At 44.8% G+C, this 19,168-nt stretch overlaps 1 protein-coding gene across 2 annotated transcripts in view; it reads right to left on the reverse strand.

Moving 5' to 3' along the window:
• The window catches only part of Ap2a2 (adaptor related protein complex 2 subunit alpha 2), a 68,924-nt gene that overhangs the window by 22,600 nt on the left and 27,156 nt on the right, over positions 1-19,168 (reverse strand). For both annotated transcript variants that reach the window (XM_087908277.1, XM_087908278.1), the window contains exons 3-6: positions 13,979-14,121; positions 12,670-12,863; positions 9,030-9,159; positions 6,116-6,217 (exon numbers count right to left, since the gene is read on the reverse strand). In XM_087908277.1, coding sequence (XP_087764403.1) covers positions 6,116-6,217; positions 9,030-9,159; positions 12,670-12,863; positions 13,979-14,121 — 569 coding nt within the window. The remainder of the gene's footprint in view (positions 1-6,115; positions 6,218-9,029; positions 9,160-12,669; positions 12,864-13,978; positions 14,122-19,168) is intronic.

Below are 19,168 nucleotides of genomic sequence, written 5' to 3' on the forward strand. Positions count from 1 at the left end.
GAAAGCTCATCCTGATGATACTAGCCTGGAGAGTCAGGAAAGGACTAAACAGGGCAAGAAATCAACAGCAAACAACCAAGCCAGGCAAAAACAAGCCCCAAACTACCTCTGGGAAATGCAGAAACAGGTCAAACACGATTTGTCTTCCAACATGTACCTTCCAGCTACAGAATGCTCAGAGAGAAATCTGAAGCTTTAATTGTATTCAATTACAACAGAAAGGCAAGAATAACTCTTGGGCATTTAGGAAGAAATAAAACAATGATGCAAACAAGAACAAAATAGTGTTGGGGAATATTTTCAGGTGTGTGGTTTTTGTTTATGCTGCATTTGTTTGACTCTGTGAAGCTGTGTTACTGTGCCTGTCTAAAACACCTAATGGTCCTAATAAAGAGACGAAGGGCCAATAAAGAGGCAGAAGCAAGGATAGGCAGGGCTGGCAGGCAGAGAGGATAAATAGAAGGAGCAACAAGGAAAAGGAGGCACAGCAAGAAAAAAAAGAGAGGAGGACATCAGGGGCCACCCAGCTACACAGCAAGCCATGGAGAAAAAAGTAAAGAAAGGTATACAGAAATAGAAAAAGATAAAAGCCCAGAGGCAAAGTTAGTCGGGATAAATTTGGTTAAGAAAAGCTGGCAAGAAACAAGCCAGGCTAAGGCTGGGCATTCATAACTAAGACTAAAATATGTGCTTTATTTGGGAGCTGGGTGGTGAGCCCCCCAAAAGAGTTCAAAGAGTAAAAAACATCGCACAACAAAATAGGAAAACACAATAGAAGATCACGAAAAAGAAAATGACTACTTTCAGAGGAATTAGTATAGTCAATGGAACACAACTCAGATATGGTCCATAAGTTACAACAGAAAGTGGGCTAGAGACACAGCTCAGTGATAGAAAAACCGCACAGATTCAGGTCCTAGGTCCAATCCCAACACTTCCTTCCAGGGGGGAAAAAGGAACAAAAAGCCTGAGACTTGCCACTTCTGCAGATGAGAGAAGCACACGGCCAATAAGCAATGAAAAGATGCCCAACCTTGTAACATGGGTTTGCTTGTCGGGGTTTCTGTCCTGTCCAGTTTCCCGAAGAAACAGGATGTGATCTGCCCAGCTGAAAAAGGTACTGAGCCACGAGGCTAACATAGATAAGAATAATGGGTTAATATAAGCTACAAGAGCTAATAAGAAACCTGAGCTAATGGGCCAATCAGTTTATAGCTTATGTAGACCTCTGTGTGATTTTCTTTAGGATTTACCGACTGGGAACTGGGCAGGACAAAAACCCCAGCAAGCAGGCCCTCATGTTATACAACTTCATCATTAGGAAAATGCAAATCACAGGATACACCGCCATACCTGTGAGGAAAAGCAAGAATAAAAAATAAAACATGCCAGCATAATAGCAAGGTGGTAGGTACATATCTACAATCCCAGTACTTAGGGGTGGGGGGTGAGGAGGGTGATCCAAATGGCTCAGTGGGCAAAAGAACTTGCCTCACAAGCCTGACAACCTGAGATCAATCCCTGGAACCCATTAAAGATGGAAGAAGAGAGCTAAAGAGATGGCTCAGTGTTTCTTCTAGAAGCCCCAAGTTTAATTCCCAGTAGCCACATTAAGCAGCTCATAAGTACCTGTAACTCTATCTCCATGGGGAATCTGATGTCTCTGCTCTCACATGTACATACCCACATGCAAACAGATATGCCTACACAAAATTAAAAACAAACCCTTTAAAAAAATGGGAGAACCAATTCCTAAAAGTTGTCCTCTGACCTCCACATGAATCATTATGTGCATATATATATAACACACTAAAAGACACACATTGGTGAGGATGTGGAGAAATTAGACCCTTGTGTGCCATTGATGGGATATAAAATGGTGTAGGTACTGTGCAAACAGTATAACAGTTCTTTAAAAAATAAAATTAGCATATAATCCAGCAATTCCACTCCCCCCAAAAAAGCAGTATGTAGGAGACATTTGCACAGTCACATTTATAACAGCTCAATCCACAGAAGCCAAAATATGGAAGTAGTTCAGCATCCAAATAGCCCAAGAAGTTAGCAAAATACATGAGACAGAATATTATTCATCCCTCAGAGCTGAAGAGATGGTTTAGTGGTTAAGAGAACATACTGCTATTCCAGAGGACCTTAGTTCAGTTCCCAAGACCCATATTGGATGGCTCACAACCACCTATAACTCCAGATCCTAGGGATCCATCTCTCTCTCTCTCACCTGTGTGAGCACTGTGCATATGTAAGTACACACACACACACACACACACACACACACACACACACACACAAATCTTAAGAAGTAAAGATTATTCAAGCCTAGGAAGGAAGAAAATACTGACAAGTCTAGCAACACAGGTAGAACCTAAGGACAGTATGTTTAATGAAACAATATTATGTGATTCTACTTGTGTAAGATAGTGTTGTCAAAGCCAAAGATAGTCATGTAGAAGGTGCCAGAGACTACAAGGGACAGGTGGGGTATCAAAAGTTTCAAGTTTACAGGTGAAAAGAGAAATAGAGGGCCAGTGAGAGGGCTCACGGGGTACAGGTGCTTACATTAAGACTAATAACCTGAGTTTGATCCCTGGGGCTCACATAGAAGGAGAGAACTGACACCCTAAGTTGACCTCTGATCTCCGTGTGCATGCCATGACATACATGCATACATGTGTGCACAAATAATAAATACAAATTAAAAAACAAAGTTATACTACAAGGAGATTTGCTCAACTATGTTGTTCATAGCAACATTATTTGAAATAGCCAGAACCTGGAAACAAACCCTCAACTGAAGAATGGATAAAATAAAATGTGGTGTATTTACACAATAAAGTACTACTCAGCAGTAAAAAACAATGACATCTTGAAATTTGGAGCCAAATGGATGGAACGAGAAAAAACCATTCTGAGTGAGGTAACCCAGACCCAGAAAGATGAACATGGTATGTACTCACTCATAAGTGTATATTAGATGTAAAACCTATCATCTATGACCCTAGGTAACAAGGAAAACCTAAGAGAAACATATATAGATCCCCCTGGGAAGGAGAAATAAACAAGATCTCCTGTGAAAATCGGGAGCATGGGGGTGGGAGGAAAAGAGAGAACAGAAGGGGAGGAGAAGTGGAAGAGGGAGAAGACCATGCGGGAAGGCTGAGATAGGGAAGGACAAAGAGGGAGAGCAAGGAAAGATATCTTGACTGAGGGACTCATTATGGGGCTAGCAAGAAACCTGATACTAGGAAAATTCCCAGGAATCCACAAGAATGACCCCAGCTAAGACCCTAAGCAACAGTGGAGAAGGTGCCTGAACTGGCCTTGCCATTATAAACAGACTGATGACTATCTTAACTGTCAACATAGAAACTTCATCCAGTAACTGATGGAAGCAGATGCAGAGATCCACAGCAAAGCACTGAACTGAGCTCTCAAAGTTAGTTGAAGAGAGGGAGGAGCAATAATACAAGCAAAGGGGTCAAGATCATGATGGAGACACCCACTGAAACAGTTTACCTGAGCTAATGGGCGCTCACTGACTCCAACTGGAGGTGGGTGGGTGTACGACACATGACAACCAGCACTGGATCAAACTAAACCTTCTGAATGTGGGTGTTAGTTGTATGGTGGCTGGGGCAGTCTGTGAGGCCACTGGGACCAGGATTTATCCCTACTGCTTGGACTAGCTTTGTGGAGTCCATTCTCATCCTAAATATGGGGGGGGGGGGGGTCCCTTGGTGCTGCCTCAAAGCAATGTGCTAGACTTTGTTGACTTCCCATGGAAAGCTTACTCCCTCTGAGAAGTGGATGGCGGGTGGGGTAGAGAGAAAGAAGGTAGGGGGAGAGGGGAGGGAGTGGGAAATAGGATTGGTATGTAAAACAAGAAAAGATCATTTTTTAAAAAGATAAACAAATTTTAAAAAAATTATAGCAGTAGACACAGTTTATGGATCTTCTTAACACCAATGAACTATAAGATTTTATATGTATGCCACCACACTATATCCATTTTTTGAGACAGAGTCTCACTATGTAGCCCTAGCTGGCCTTGAACTCACAGAGATCTACCTGCCTCTGCTTCCCAAGTGCTGGGATTAAAGGCAGGTGCTACCAAGCCTGCCCCCACCCCCAAAAAATTTTAAGCAGTTGCATAAATAATGTTATATGATAGTTAAAATACAAATTCAAGATTGGTGATACAGTTCAGCGGAGGAGTGTTTACCTAGCATACACAAGGTACTAGATTCAACCCCTGAACATATAAATAAATAAATAAAGTAAGTAAGAAAGAATATTAGGTAATCACTGAGAAGAGCATTTAAACATAAAACAGAGCTGTCAGTCTAATATAAGGCGTTGGCGGGGTGACTGATGATGGAATGGCTGTGGCAACAAGGTCCTGGGACAGCTTCCTCAAAACCTGAAACTAAGGCCAGTAGCAGGTGGATGCCATGGCAACTGAAACAGCATTCCACTCTGAAGGAACAAATACCCTTCCTATCCGGCATACTAACATGGACACCCACCCTCCCCTCAGAACTTCAAAAGGGCAATCTTTCTCTTCCACTTACTGATGAGACCAAGAGCAAAATTTCCAAGAGGAGGATGGCTGTGCTGCAAACTAAAATTATGCTTTACTTCCAGGGCCATTGTCTGTTTTGTTTTTTATCTTGGGTGAATTCTAAAAGGAAATACTACAATAACTTTTAAAAAAAGTTTTAAAAAGGTTAAAAAAAAGACAACCTTTTAAACTTTGTATTGTATCATAAAAATTTTTAAAAAGCTACAAAGGTTACAGAGACACCTTGTTTGCAAAGACAAGTGACACCACAGGACTTGGGGGTAGGGACCAGGTACACAGATGATTTGTGAGACCACAGACTGACTGGGAAAGCTCCAGAGAGCAGTGTAGGCAGAGCAGGAAGTAGAACTCTCAGAGTAGAAGGTTCTCCAATATGGTCCATGATATTGGGTTCCTCACATCTGTACCACCTAGGTGTGGCCTCACAGCAGATGACTTCACAAGCAGGATTTACTATGTTAATTAGAGGAGGTTCAGAAACTTAAAGTCTCTAACCAGAGGACTCTGCAAAACATGGTAATGTATCTGGCCACAGAGAAAGGATTGTCAGTTCAAGGCCAGTCTGGACTACACAATAAGAGCCTGTCTCCAAGCAACAAGACATCCAAATAACATGTCACACCAACTTCTACACACAGATCAGGGAAGGTCATATACACCCACTACCTTTGAAGAATAACAAAGGCTAAGTGGTGGCAAGTTGTATGTTCCAATCCAATGCAGTCAACAGTGCCAACAAAATCCACATGAATGATTCCCAGCCTCAATGACTAACAGGCCCTATCACAACAAAATACAAGTCCAAGAGGCCAATGTGAGCAACCTCAGGCAGTACCAAAGCAGAGGAGCCAGCCACATTGCTGAAGATGGCACAGCAAGTACTGCAGAAGCTACTGAACACCCCACAGCCTGGGCAATGTCATGGAACTGGGCTGCTCACGGTCAGCGACTAATGATTGTCTCCAAGCAGAAAGTAACAAAAGGCTTGAGAGACCAGGGATGACTACACTGCAGTCCACTGAACTGTCACTTCTCTGCAGGATCAGAAAAGTAACAATAGCTACTCCAAACTTAAGTGAGGGGTTTACACCCAAGACTTCCAGACAGACACATGTAAAATAAACAAGTCACAGACCCACTGACAAAATCTGAGACACAAAGTCACAGCCAGTCCTAGCTACAGAGAAGGTGGGTAGGAAGTACACCAGCTAATGGGCTCTCCCCTTTAGGAAAGGAGACAGGAGAATGCTTCACACTGGCAGCTGCCCCTCAACATGCACACTGGATAGAGCAGGGTACTTCTCAACCAACAGAGAAAGAAATGTCAACATGCACACTGGATAGGGCAGGGTACTTCTCAACCAACAGAGAAAGAAACGTCAAGGACTGGAAGAGGTAATTTTCACTCTGAAATTTACAAAGTGGGCCAAATATCCTGCATTATAAAATGTAAAAATTACTTCAGTCAAGCAAAGATCAAAACCACTCTGCTGTCTGTCCCCACCACAGACTTACTCTGCTCAGTCGAGAGACAGCTAAAGAGACAGAAGTCTTGAACTCCTCGGGATTCTTCTGGGCCAGTGTGGTGATGAGGCTAGTTGCAGCAGTCACTACACCCTGAAAGACAAAGACTCCAATCAGGAGGCCCACAGGAACCACAGGTGACAGGATATATAAAATGCAATCTATAGTACGCAAAGTTCCAGGCCTGCCCTAACCAACCCATGAGGTTTGCAAAACTGAGACAGGGAATACTGGCTTCTTCTGTTTCCACCTTCTCTCTGGAAACTGGAAATCTAGTCCAGCTTGGTCAAGATACTTGCAGGTGAAACAGGGTTGGAGTTGGAAAGTGTGTAAGCCTTATTCTGTCCCCATCTACTCTAGTTGCTTTTAATTTAAATCACTGTGCCCACTATAGTGGGAGACAGAACCTTCCAATTCATTTGAATTTTCATAATCCTGTTGTGTCTGAACTTGGATGGGTCCCAGACCCAGGGCTCCCTTGCAGAGACCCCTACACCCTACCTGGGCTCAGATTGGAGCAGCTGAAACCCCAGTGCATCATGGCAGTTACCCATAAGGTCTTAAGTCTACCACTGTACCAGGAAAACAAACAACTGTGTCCAGCACATTATCTCTTGAAAGATTCTGGTTAAGAAATTCCTAGCCAGGCAGTATAGTACACCTGTAATCAAAGTACTTCAGAGGAAGAGGAAGAAATGTTACTTCAAGGCCAGCCCAAGCTATATAGCAAGACATTGGTTCAAAAACAAAAGTAAATTTTGTCAGGAGTCAGGCACTTATGGGATCCCAGCATTTGGAATAGGCCAAATCCACATGAAATGTAGCTACTCAAGCTAAGTGCAAACACCTGAGTATTAGCCACCAACTCAGTCTCTCTCCAGGCCATGGTTTGAGCTTGTGTGGTCTCACAGGAAGCTAACAACAAGCACACTGCTTTATGGTAACACACGGCCCTCGAATATCTCCTGGCCTCAGGTGAATATAGAGCAACCCTGGCCTTTTGCTTCCTCTCCAAATCTCTTCCCCAGATGGCAGGTTCCACCTCACTACCCTTATGGATCATCAGGGCTGATCCCTGCCTTTCCACCAGTAGATCCTCTTCTGTGGCCTTTGTGTATTCCTGATCTCACCTGCAGATCCTTGGCCTCGAGATTATACACTGTTTTCAAAAGAGGCCACCAAGCTCACTATAAGCAGGCATCTGACATCTTAACCAGAGTCCCTGGGCTTGAGGCTAGGAAAGCAGTGCCTCAGGCCTTCTCCAGTGGCAAAGCTGAACATGGGTTTGGAGGAGCTGAAAGGACAACATGTCATGCAGCAGCTGAGGAAGGCAGAGCATATGGATATAATGCCCCATCCTTTTTGACTCTGAACTGAGTTCCTACCACTAGCCAAGATGCTAGGAAAATAATATGCATGTGAAAAACCAAAAGTAACCAAGAAATTGGAGTCAAAAAATCAGTATCCAGAGATGTGATGTCCTGGCACCAAAGAACCAGCCTTTCTACCTGGAAATGACTTGATGGCCATGGCAATGTGACTGTAGGAAGCAAGAAATAACTTCTGCCAGAATTCTACAGACAAAACTATCCACAGAAGCTGCTGAACTAGAGCAAATGCTGCTCAATGCTCCTCACAGCTGGCTCACCCGCACATCTCTGTGACACCTGGCTTTCACAGCCTCTGAAAACCTGGTTGAAATCTGAACACTATAATTTGACTATGAGAATCTTCATCTTTCTGAGCCTTGGTTTCTTCAGCTGTAAAACTGGGAAATCCCTACATGATGGTGGATCCATGCACCACCTAGCACCCAGGAGGCAGAGACAGGTGGATCTCTGTGAGTTTGAGGACAGTCTGAAAGAGTTCCAAGACAGCCAAGACTGTACATAGAAACCCTGTCTCAAAAAACAAAAACCTGGGGGCTGGAGAGATGGCTCAGAGGTTAAGAGCACTGACTGCTCTTCCAGAGGTCCTGAGTTCAATTCCCAGCAACCACATGGTGGCTCACAGTCATCTATAGTGAGATCTGGTGCCCTCTTCTGGCGTGCAAGCATACATGGAAGGAATGTTGTATACATAATAAATAAATCTTAAAAAAAAAACAAACTGGGAAATTCCCATTGTTTACAATTTACAAAGCCTACTGATGGTGAACTACCATTTCTCTAACACAGCTGATGGCCTCCAGCAACACCTTCTGATCCCCAAGTGGTCAAACCTGCAAGAGCTCAGCTATGTGCACCAGTGCTCAGGACCTACTCACAAATCAGCATTAATGGCTCACCTCCAGGACCCTCTGCCTTCTCTGCACTCCCTGCAAGATCAACTCATATCTCAACAAGCACAAGAAGTCACAACACAGGGACAGTGTGAATGGCTGCCATTCCAGAATAAAATGTCCACTGCAAGTCCCATGTACTGTCCTCTGAATGTTCATATAACAATCTTTAACTTTCACAACAGATTTTCCTGGGGTGTAGAGATAACTAGCAAACACACTTGCCTGACTCCAGGTCATTAGACTCACTTGCTCAGCAGTCCAAGCACAGAGGCCATGGCCCACAGTCAGAATCACCATTACAGACCTCCAGTCCTCTTCTACAAAATGGGTAGTTTAGTAAGACTTGCACACTGAAGCTTAACCAAGAGGTGGAACACACCCATCACAGCCCCCACACAAGCAGCTTATAAGAACATAGGTGCTGAGTGGGAATCGCCCTGCATAGAGGGAATCCCTGGAGAATGTCTTGCTGCAGGGAGATGCTGGCAGTCTGTGTGCCTGACTGCAAAGGAGACAGTACATCACCTTCATCCTTCTAGAAGCCTCAAAGGGCCACTTCTACAACGCTCTTCTGAAAAGCTTATTGAGTAGTTAAGAGTGGAATGAAACACAGACACTTACCAAGTGCTGGTCATTGAGGAGGTGTACCACTCGGGATGTCCAGTCTCCCATGGGAACTAGGTCAGGTGATGTCCTATATAGACGCAACAAGCACAGGGCTGCACTTTGCTTCACACTATCCATGGTGTCTCTGGAAAACAGACATCATCAGTCACTCAGGAGAATGGTGGCCTCTCAAGGTACCACAGGTTAAGCCAATCAGAACAGAGCATGGATCTGTGTAGAGAGCATATCACGTTCACCAGGAGACCAGTGGGTCAAGAAAGCCTGCACAGTTCAACATGCCAGCCCTGCACAGGTCATTCTTAAGGACAAAGATCAAGCAGGAATCCAGCCCACAGGTAAAAGCCTACATGTTTGCTCTCTGGCCTCCAAAGGCTTCAACTCTCATCCCTTCCCAGACACTGAATATGCAAGATGGGCTACAGAGGCCAGGCATGTATATGACACTCCTCTCTGAACCGTAGGACTCTTCTTCCCACTCTGCACCCAATTCATCACAGCAAGAATAGATTGGAGGCCTGAAATAAAAGAGTGGTTTCTACACAATGTATCCTGCCCCACTACTCTGAGGAAGCAGGTTCAAGTTGTCTTGTCCCGGTGAAGAAATGCAGTTTCTTTTTCTTTTGCTTTAGATTTTGTCACTGTTTGATGCAGGGACATGTCATGTCATGTCATGTATCCTACACTCACCTCAAACTTAAGATTTTCTTGTCTCAATCTCCTGAATGCTAAGATTACAAGGATATATCACCATGCCCAAAGCTAAGATTATCTTAAGAGGAAGCACGCTTGTGTCCTGGCGCAGCCCGCAACCTCACATCAGCATCTGCTGCAGCTATGTGTAAGCTGTGTGTCAGCTGTTGTGCTCCCTTCCTCACCTGACATGCAGCTGCTGGCGTCCAGTCACACTGTACCTGAGAGGGCCTGAGGCAAGCAGCCTCGGGGGTCAGGGAGTGCTGTCCTCTCTCCACTCGCTCCAAGGCCAAAAGTTTTAAGTGAGTGCAGACACTAAGCAAGAAGGCAACTGTTTTCTAATCTGTTGAAGACAGGCGCTCTGGGGGCTCCCCTTCACCATACCAGACCTTGCTAAGAAGTAGAAAAGAGGCCAGGTGTAGACCTGACACTCAGGAGGCAGAGACTGAAGGATCCCTGTGAGTTCCAAGCCAAACAGGACCACATATTGAGACCCTGTCTCAAAAAACAGTCAAATAAAGCCAGGTGGTGGTGGCGCACGCCTTTAATGGTGCACTCGGGAGGCAGATGCAGGTGGATCTCTGTGAGTTCAAGGCTAGCCTGGTCTACAAGGGCCAGTTCTAGGACAACTAGAGCTGTTACACAGAGGAATCCTGTCTCAACCCCACCCCCAAAAAAGGCAAACAAACAAGCAGTGGGAAAACAAAACAGGTTGGTCAAGTTAGTTGGAGGAGAGAGCATTCCCAGAAGAACCAGAACCCGCCAGAGTCCTTACGGCTGAGACAGGAGCTGTGGCTGTGATGAAAAGGAAAAGAAGGGCCGGTGGTCCCTAGCTCAGCTAACTTTTTATTCCCAAATAAAACAAAAATCAAGAGGAAAACCTTCTAAATCTCCCCCAGGACTATTCCAATGAAGAAAATTACTACTCTGAATAACTTTGGCTTATGTATAGTGCTGGGGATGGAAACCAGGGTTTCACACATATTAAATAAATGCTCTACCACTAAGCAGCAGTCTAGCCTAAAAGTCCTTTTAGATACTCATCCCATGCCTCATTCTGGCTTTATATCAACCCCATGGGAGCCACTGGCAGGTGTCCTCACTGTAGGCTACAACTGCAGGGTCTGTGCAACAAGAACCATGCTTGTTTCTACACATTCAACCAGGATGCTGAACCAGGAGACCATCTCCCCTTGTTCCCAGAAACCTCAAAAGAAAGGAGCAAGCACCTGTAAGCTCAGAGGTAAGGACACGAGCACCCTCTTACACATCCACTGAGCCGAGTAGCTCCCACCTCTTGTAGGTATTCTTTCTGATCCTCTACTGTATCCTATGGGACCAATGCCACCTCCCACCTCAGCACCACATCCTAATTGCTGCAGAACTCTCCATCATCGATGGCATCTACATTCACTGGCCTCCATCCCCAGGCGCCACACTAATCAGAATCATCTAGTGTTCACTAGGATTCGCCTCTTGCTTACAGGGTATCACGGTAAGCTTTGCCTACGAACTGGCCCTACAGCCCAATATTCTCCAACTGGAAGGTATCACCTATCTTCTGCTAAAGAACCTTTACTCAACATTGGGCCTTGGGGTCATCGTGCATGTGTGCTTGCAGATTTCGGAAAATATGCCTGTTCAATGTTTTTCAAGGATTACCCTGTCTGCACACTCTCCATTGGACCAGCCCTGTGGCAATGCCAGAAGGCAGCAACATAACTGAGACATCCAAGCCAGAAACCCCCATGGAGCACAGCAGGCAACACACAGGACTCCATGGTGACTACTAGGGAGGAAGGCCCGGGAGGCCTTACTAGCAGCTCACACTTGCATTCTGCCCAACTTCCTTTCTCTCTGGTCTCAACTCTAGCCTTTCCTCTACCCCAACATCCACTGTGATCTCCTACCTCAGGTACCCTGCTGTTCTCTATGATTTATGCTTACAGTCTACAGTAACAAAGCCTTTGAGTTCCCACTGCTGCTCAGCTCTGTAATGCTCGTTGTCATCAATCTCCCATGGTTCACACCTACATTTCCACAGGGCAGTACTTTCCAGCTTGATTCTTCTACCTACCTGTGCTTCACATCGCTCAGGGTTGAGGTGCCAAGGCTAACGTAAAGCTCCTACACCCCGGCACAGCGACAGAGGCCTGCATTGTTCTCTATTTTGTGTCTGTGACACACGTAGGACATTTAGTAGCATCTTTGGCCTCTGACTACTAGTAACAGAAGTAGGCCCTCCACAATAAAAATGGTAAATGCTCTGAGTCTTTGTTCAGTGCCAGCCCCGTCCATTTCCCCAGATAGCTAAGTAGAGAATGTGGGTTAGCTCTGACCTATGGGAACCCCCCCAACCTATACTCCAGCTTCATAGGCAACAAGGGCTGGTGACAGCTCCAAGAGCCTTGACACCCCGTTCAACTCACTAACAACTATCCTATCCTGTCTCCTAGCCCATGATGAATGTAACCACTATGTCTGCAGTCTGGCTGGACAACAGCATAAAGCACATGACCAGGCAGAGGCTAGCCTTGCCTTTGCCAACCCTGAGACCTGACACAGCCCAGGGCTGCTTCAAACTCTTCCAAAGCAGCCCTTTGACACCATTTGACAGTTCTCCAAATGAACTGAGGGGAGAGATGATGCAGAATTCTCAAGATACAGGGGTTTGGCCTTTGCCCCAATGCTTTGGGAAGGGATAAGACTCAGCGCTATGCCAAACAACTTTGTTTCTTTCTCCGTGGAGTTCATGCAAGGCTGGAGTTCTTTCTGGGCTGTCAGGCTAAGAAGGGTTTTCTTCTATGATCTGCTCTAAGTGTCAATGATCTCAGGGAGAGAATATGACAGTGCCTCTGGGCTCTATACTAGGGCTTTGTGATGTCTCACACTACACATAGTGGAGTGTGTTCAGATGGAGAGTATGCTGTACCCAGATACATACCCTGCCACGAGGATCTTGGGGATCTCTCCAGCGAAGGCCTCTGCCATCTCACGGCTACCCACATTGGCAATGCAGTGCAGAGCCAGGCCCATAAATGTGGGGTTGCGGCTGGCCAGGTCATTCTTGATGGCATTGTTAATCAAGCGGATCAGTTCACTGTTCGAGTTCACCAATACAGAGATGAAAAGGTAGCCCTGTATTCCCAGAAGGCAGGGACAAAAAGCTTATGACAAGACGTCTAATGCACAGTGCACAGATAAGCAAGCCTAGAAGGTTTCAAGCACCATCCCAATGGGTGCCAAAGAGACTTGTCGCTGAAGACAGTCCACATTCAGACAATGTACCAGTGAACGATATTTTTGCTACCATCTAGCCCTGATGCAACAATCCCATTAAAATGTGTGCATAGTCAGAGGCACAAGAAAACCAGACCACTTAGTCCTTCCCCAAGCCTCACTTCTTTCTCAATAGTTCACACGTTTGTGTACAGAAACCATGGTATCCTCAGGTCAGGATGGCACTGTTGACTAACAAATATACATACATGTCTGTCCAGAAACCTAGTTTACTTCTCTCCTCTCCTCTCTCAAGTTTATCCCCATTGTTACCTCACTACCTGTTCAAACCCAGTCTCATATCACCATTCTGTCACAAGATGGAAATGTGGAGCCTGAAAACACAGAAGACTAATTTTCTTAAAGAAAATCCTAAGATATTGACTTGCTATTTTGAATTCTGTAAGTTAAATTTTTAAGAAAAAGAGAAAGCTGTTCATTAAAACACAAACAGCCTTACTACAAAAGAAAGCAGAGCTAAAACACCAAGCCTGAGCAAGTCTGAGCAGACTGCATAGCAGGGACCCTCAACTCTAGTGCAGGGGAGGACAGGAAGGGGACAGCACCTTCTATGGCTTTATTTCTTGTCACTGTGGGCACAGATCCCATTTCAGACAGTCGTGCAAAAGGTCAGGGAGTAAAGTCATGACTGGTACTGTACTCTCTAACAAGCGCCCTTGAAAAGAAGGCAATAAAGCCTGTGGGCAGCAGACACAGGGGTGTGAGCACAGAGAATCTACCAGTCTAAGCCAACAGAGCAGCATGGGGAAGAAGGCCACCCCATCAAAGTCCATCCTTGGCTCCCTAGAAGCAAAGAACTAAGTTGGAATGGACATGGCTCCTAAATACCAGCATCAGGCAGTAACATGGGCCAGATGCACATGTGGTGAATACCCAATATGGAACAAAGTAGAAGGAAGAGATTCTACGAACTGCACACAGGGTACAAGGCCCTGCCCCTCAACCATACTCACAATCTGCTTTTCCGTGTATCTGTTTGAGCTCAGAAGATTCACAGCTTCCATGTGTCCAAAGTCAATGTCATGACCAAGGAGAAAGATGAAGAGCAACTTGCAGACATACTTCTTTTTACTGTAGCCATCAAGAGCCTTGTCACCTACAGGAAAGGTGAAGAAAGGTTTACATCCAGTGGGCAAGGTGAGGAAGGAAGAGAACTGTGTAGCAGAGGAAAAAACTGAAGTAAAGGTCTCAAAGAGGGCACAGGCCTTCAGCCAGACATGCAGCTACAGATGCAGGCAAAGCAGCTATCTCACCTGGTAATCACAGTGCACAGCAAAAACCAGAATACCTTGCAGTTAGTGTTCTGTACCCAATAAGACCTGCTAGTGCCTGTCAGTGGAACCTTGACCTCCTTCAACCTGCCTTGGTCCCCAAAAACCCCGAAGGGATAATATATCTGCAAGCCCTGCATAAGTCATCAAGATAATCCTTTAACCAGGCTTACTGCCTGAGGCAGATACATTTACTATAAATTATCTTCCATTTCACAACAATTACGGGGCAAATCACCTAGCCATAAAACCACACAGACACAGTCCAGGAACACGTGGCTGAACTCCCTCCTGATCACAGCAATCAGGTTCAACTATAACACAAAAGCTCCACATGTAACCAAGCGTCATCAGCACTACTGCTCACTTCATCTAAGCACAGGAATAATCCTGAGCTGACCTGCAGCAGTAAGGAAGGGATGCTGTCATATGTTCTTCTCACTGGGCTGGGCCTTCCAATGACACTGAGTCAGTATAAGGCACGTATGGTCTAAACTCTGTGAGTTCTAGGCCATCCTAACTCCTCATCCAGACTCTTCAAATCTCATTCCTTTTTTGTAGTTGTGAACAGTGAGAGGCTACAATTAAGAAGTAATTCTTTCCAGAATGATGTTTTAATGATTTCACAGTTTCTGTAACTCACCCTCAAGGTTCTACAGCTGTAGACTACTACTGTGAATCCCTGGCTTGCTCATGCCCAGATGTGGTTTGCAACACCAAATTTCTGCCTGTTAGTGACGGTTTCACATGTGCAACTTTGTAAGGGGTGATGAGTGAGACAAAGCCTCGTTCTATATCCCAGGCTGGCCTGAAACTCACTATGTAGCCCGCGCTGGCCTTAAACTTACAGCAATTTTCCTGTAGTATAGCACCACATATCTATAATTCCAGCACTTGGCAAGAGGTGAGAGGATCTAAAGTTCCTTGGCTGTACAGCAAGTTTGAGACTAGACTAGACTATACGAGCCCATGTTTCATTTTAAAAAATTAATATTGTACCTGAGAACCACTGTATTTAAATCGACCAACACAATGCTGTAACTATTTGAGGTAGCCAAGTGTAAACTAAAAGGGCTGGAAACACAGCTCATTGATAGAATGTCCAACATGTAGGAAGACCTGGGTTTGATCCCCACTCATCTGCCACAGAAACCAGGGAGCAAACACCTATAATCTCAAAACTAGGGTGGTGCAGGTAGGAGAATCAGAAGTTCAAAGTCAACCTTCATGACATCACACTTTCTAGGCCAGCCTGGTCCTTCTAGGTCTCTAAGTCTAAATTAAAGTAGTGCCCTTTTGTATAACTCGGCATCAATCATTCAGTAAGTTTAGACTACCATAAAAATAAAGAGATATAGATTCAACTATCCAATGTTCACTGCTCACGTTTTATCTGCTTGCTATCAAGGACTTTATGTCTACATAGACTTTAAACTCAGGACATCATTACCACACATAATCACCTTTTAAATTTACCCAACATCCTCTGCTTTATCATTCCTTTCTGTGTAACTGACCTTGTACCTAGAATCATGAATCTGTAAAAGTTCTTCTATCAGAGAGGCCTGCTGTTAAGAAATTCTTCCTCTTTGTATTTAAGACATTTTTAAGCTTTATTATTATTATGTTAGGGTTTTGGAGGGGTTGGTTTTTGGTTTGGTTTTGTTTTGAGATGGGGTCTCACTATGTGCTATTGGCTGGCCTGGAACTTGCTTCCATGTAGACAAGGCTGGCCTCAAACTCACAGAAATCTGTGCCACCATGCCTAGACTTATTATTTGGCTTATTTTGTTTTATAAGTATGGGTATTTTGCCTGCATGTATCATCATGTGCATTCAATCCCAGAAGAGGATCCTGGATCCCCTAAAACAGGAGTCACAGATGGTAGTGAGCAACCATGTGGGTGCTGGGAATCAAATTAAACCCAGGTCCTCTGGAAGAGCAAGACTCTTAACCTCTGAGCCACCTCTTCAGTCCTTATTTCGTTTTTTGACACAAGGTCTCACTATAACAATCAGACTGACCTTAAACTGGCAATCCTCCTGACTCAGTCTCCTGAGTTTTATAAGAGTTTGTATGTATAAGCTTGCACTCACTTGTGTCTTCTCCTCTCTCCCTTCCTCCCTCTCCCTCCCACCCCTTCTCCTTTCCTCTTCCTCCCCTACTCACCATTGTTTTAATTCTCTTTTCCTTCAGCTTTGGTTTTGTTTTTCAATAAGACACTTTTCCCAGAGTCACCCCTAGAATGGACTTCCTCAATGTCTGGACTTGGCATCCTTCTTGCTGCTCCTGCTGTTCCTGCTCAAAAGCTGCCAGCCTTGCACAGCTGCTATGGAGACAGGACTCTGACCTCACTGCTCAGGGCATCTGTCTTTGAACTCACACATTGTATACTAACATATTCAGTGGAGATTTCCTTTCAGCTATTCTGTCTGTTCCAGAGATTCTGAGTTTTCTAAAGCCCATCAGATCTGCCCACCCCAACCCCAACCCCGTTTCTCTAAAACGCCAAGCAATGTTCCAGCATCAACATTAGTCTGTATCTCCCACCATTCATCCACTACCTTTTCCTCCCTCTGAGCTACAGTTTCCATCTGACTAGCCTTCCAGAACACCAAGGTTTTCTTAAATTACCCCTGACACCATAGCCATCCACTGTATCTTCATTTAAGTTACTGTAACTGGTCTTATTTCAAAGTCTGCCCTCACTTCTGACACTTTCTAAGTTTCCTACCGAGTTTGTCTTTTAAACCTTTAAAATGCTGTAAACCTAGTTCACTGTAACACAAACCTGACGTAAAATCTTCATGATTCCATCTCCTGGGCCTCTGTAGGCCCCAGTTCACAGGATTCTGTTTCTCTGAGCACTCTTGTTCTCTCTGACTCACTAAGGAGGTATTTAAACCGATTGCATTCAAGGTCAGGGAGATAACACTTTCCTAACAAAGGGACTGGTACTCCTCACCTCAACCCACGTCTAAGTGTGAGGCTGTATGTAGCGCCACGTGCCAACAACAGAGCCCAGCTGCAGTCTGAGAGAGGCCAGTGGACCCAGTTCCCGGAGCTCTGGGGTGATTTTGGTTTGATGTAGAAGAGGGTCTCCAATCTAGTGGACTCCAGACTTTGGCTTTTATCTCTCTACACAGGGAATCCTGACAGGATTATGGGGGTCCAAAGCCTCTAGTCTCTGCAACCTAGATTTAGCTATATCCTACCCCTAGCTGACAACCAAAAATGCATTTCTTGGAAGAAAGACAAGATCATTGCAACCAATGGTCAGGGCTCTGAAGTTCTTAAGGCCACCAAAACAGCTCTGTCTGGACTCCTTTTCTCAGGTTACTAAGGATAAAGGCACAAACAGTGCTGGTCCTAGACTCACAAGCCATAGCCGCTTCCTGGGTGACCTGGGAATGTTTCTTTTTTCACTTCATTCTGGTGCTCTCAGGATGCCTTGGAACACTGTCTACTCCCCAGCTGACTTCCAAAGGTAGAACAGGTCTCCTGTGGTATTCAGTAGAGGAGGCATGTGCCACCTAGGCTGCCAGACACCTGGGGATGCAGTGGGTCCAAATGGAGATCAGTTCCAAATGTGAATGAAACACAAGAGGTATCAAAGAGTTACATGAAAAGAACAGAGTACACCTCTGTAACTTTTGCTACCAATAACATGTTGCAGCAATATTTTAGAAGCCTGAGCTACACAGAGTACACTATCAATACTAGTTTCATCTATGTCTATTTACTTTTTTCTGTGAGCCATTTGGTGCCAGGTGTGGTAGCACATACCTTTAATTCCAGCACTTGGGAGGCAGAGACAGGCAGACATCTGAGTACAAGGCAGCCTGGTCTATATAATGAGTAAGTTCTAGGACAGCCAGGGCTACATCGAGAGACACCCGAGCCACAGGCTTACCAAGGACAGATAATGGACTTTCTATCTGGCCAGTGCTCAGGAAGGCCTTCCTTCCTGCACAGAACAGCTAACTTTCCCAAGACTTCCGGTTCCACAACACTCAGACAATGTTTGTAGAATAGATAATTTAACACTGCTCCTTGATTTTTTTTCTGGGGGGGGGGGGGTGTCTGGGAATCAAATGTAGGGCTTTGTACATGTCAGGGGAATACTTTACCAGTACACTATAGACCCAGCCAAAGTCCTTAACCTCTTTCTGGCTTTTTTTTTAAAAACATTTGTTAATTTTCAGGGGGAAGGGTACATGTGCGAGTGCATGGGGGAGCACACATGCCAGAGTGCAGATCAGACACAATTTACAGAACTCAGTTCTCTCCCCTGCAGTGTGAGTTCCGAGGATGTGTCAGGACGATGTCATAACCAATGAGCCCTATCTCTCGGGCCCCAAAGTCTTTAATCTTTAGCTTATACATGAACAAATTAAATTATTGATATTAAAACTGACAAAAATATTAACATTTAGGGTTGGAGAGATGGCTCAGTGGTTAAGAGAACTAGCTGCTCTCCCAGAGGACCCAGGTTCACTTCCCAGCATCTCCCTGGCAGTTCACAACTATTTCTAACTCCAGTGTCAGGGCATCTGATGCCCTCTTCTTGCCTCTGTGGGCAGCAAGCACATTCATGGTGCACAAACATACCTGCAGGCAGAATACCCATACACACAGAATAAAATATTTTTTCAGCTGGGCAGACATAGAATAAAATAATTTTTCAGCTAGTAGTGGTGACTCTGCCTTTAATTCCAGAACTTGGGAAGCAGAGGCAGATGGATCTCTGTGAACTCAAGTCCAGCCTTGTCTACAAAGTGAGTTTAAGACAACCAAAACTGTTACAGAGAGAAACCCTGTCTTAAAAAACAAATAAAATATATAATAATATTAATATTAAATTTTTATTT

Source organism: Myodes glareolus, chromosome 7, assembly GCF_982192425.1.
Source record: "Myodes glareolus chromosome 7, mMyoGla1.1, whole genome shotgun sequence".
In the NCBI taxonomy this organism is placed as follows: domain Eukaryota; kingdom Metazoa; phylum Chordata; class Mammalia; order Rodentia; family Cricetidae; genus Myodes; species Myodes glareolus.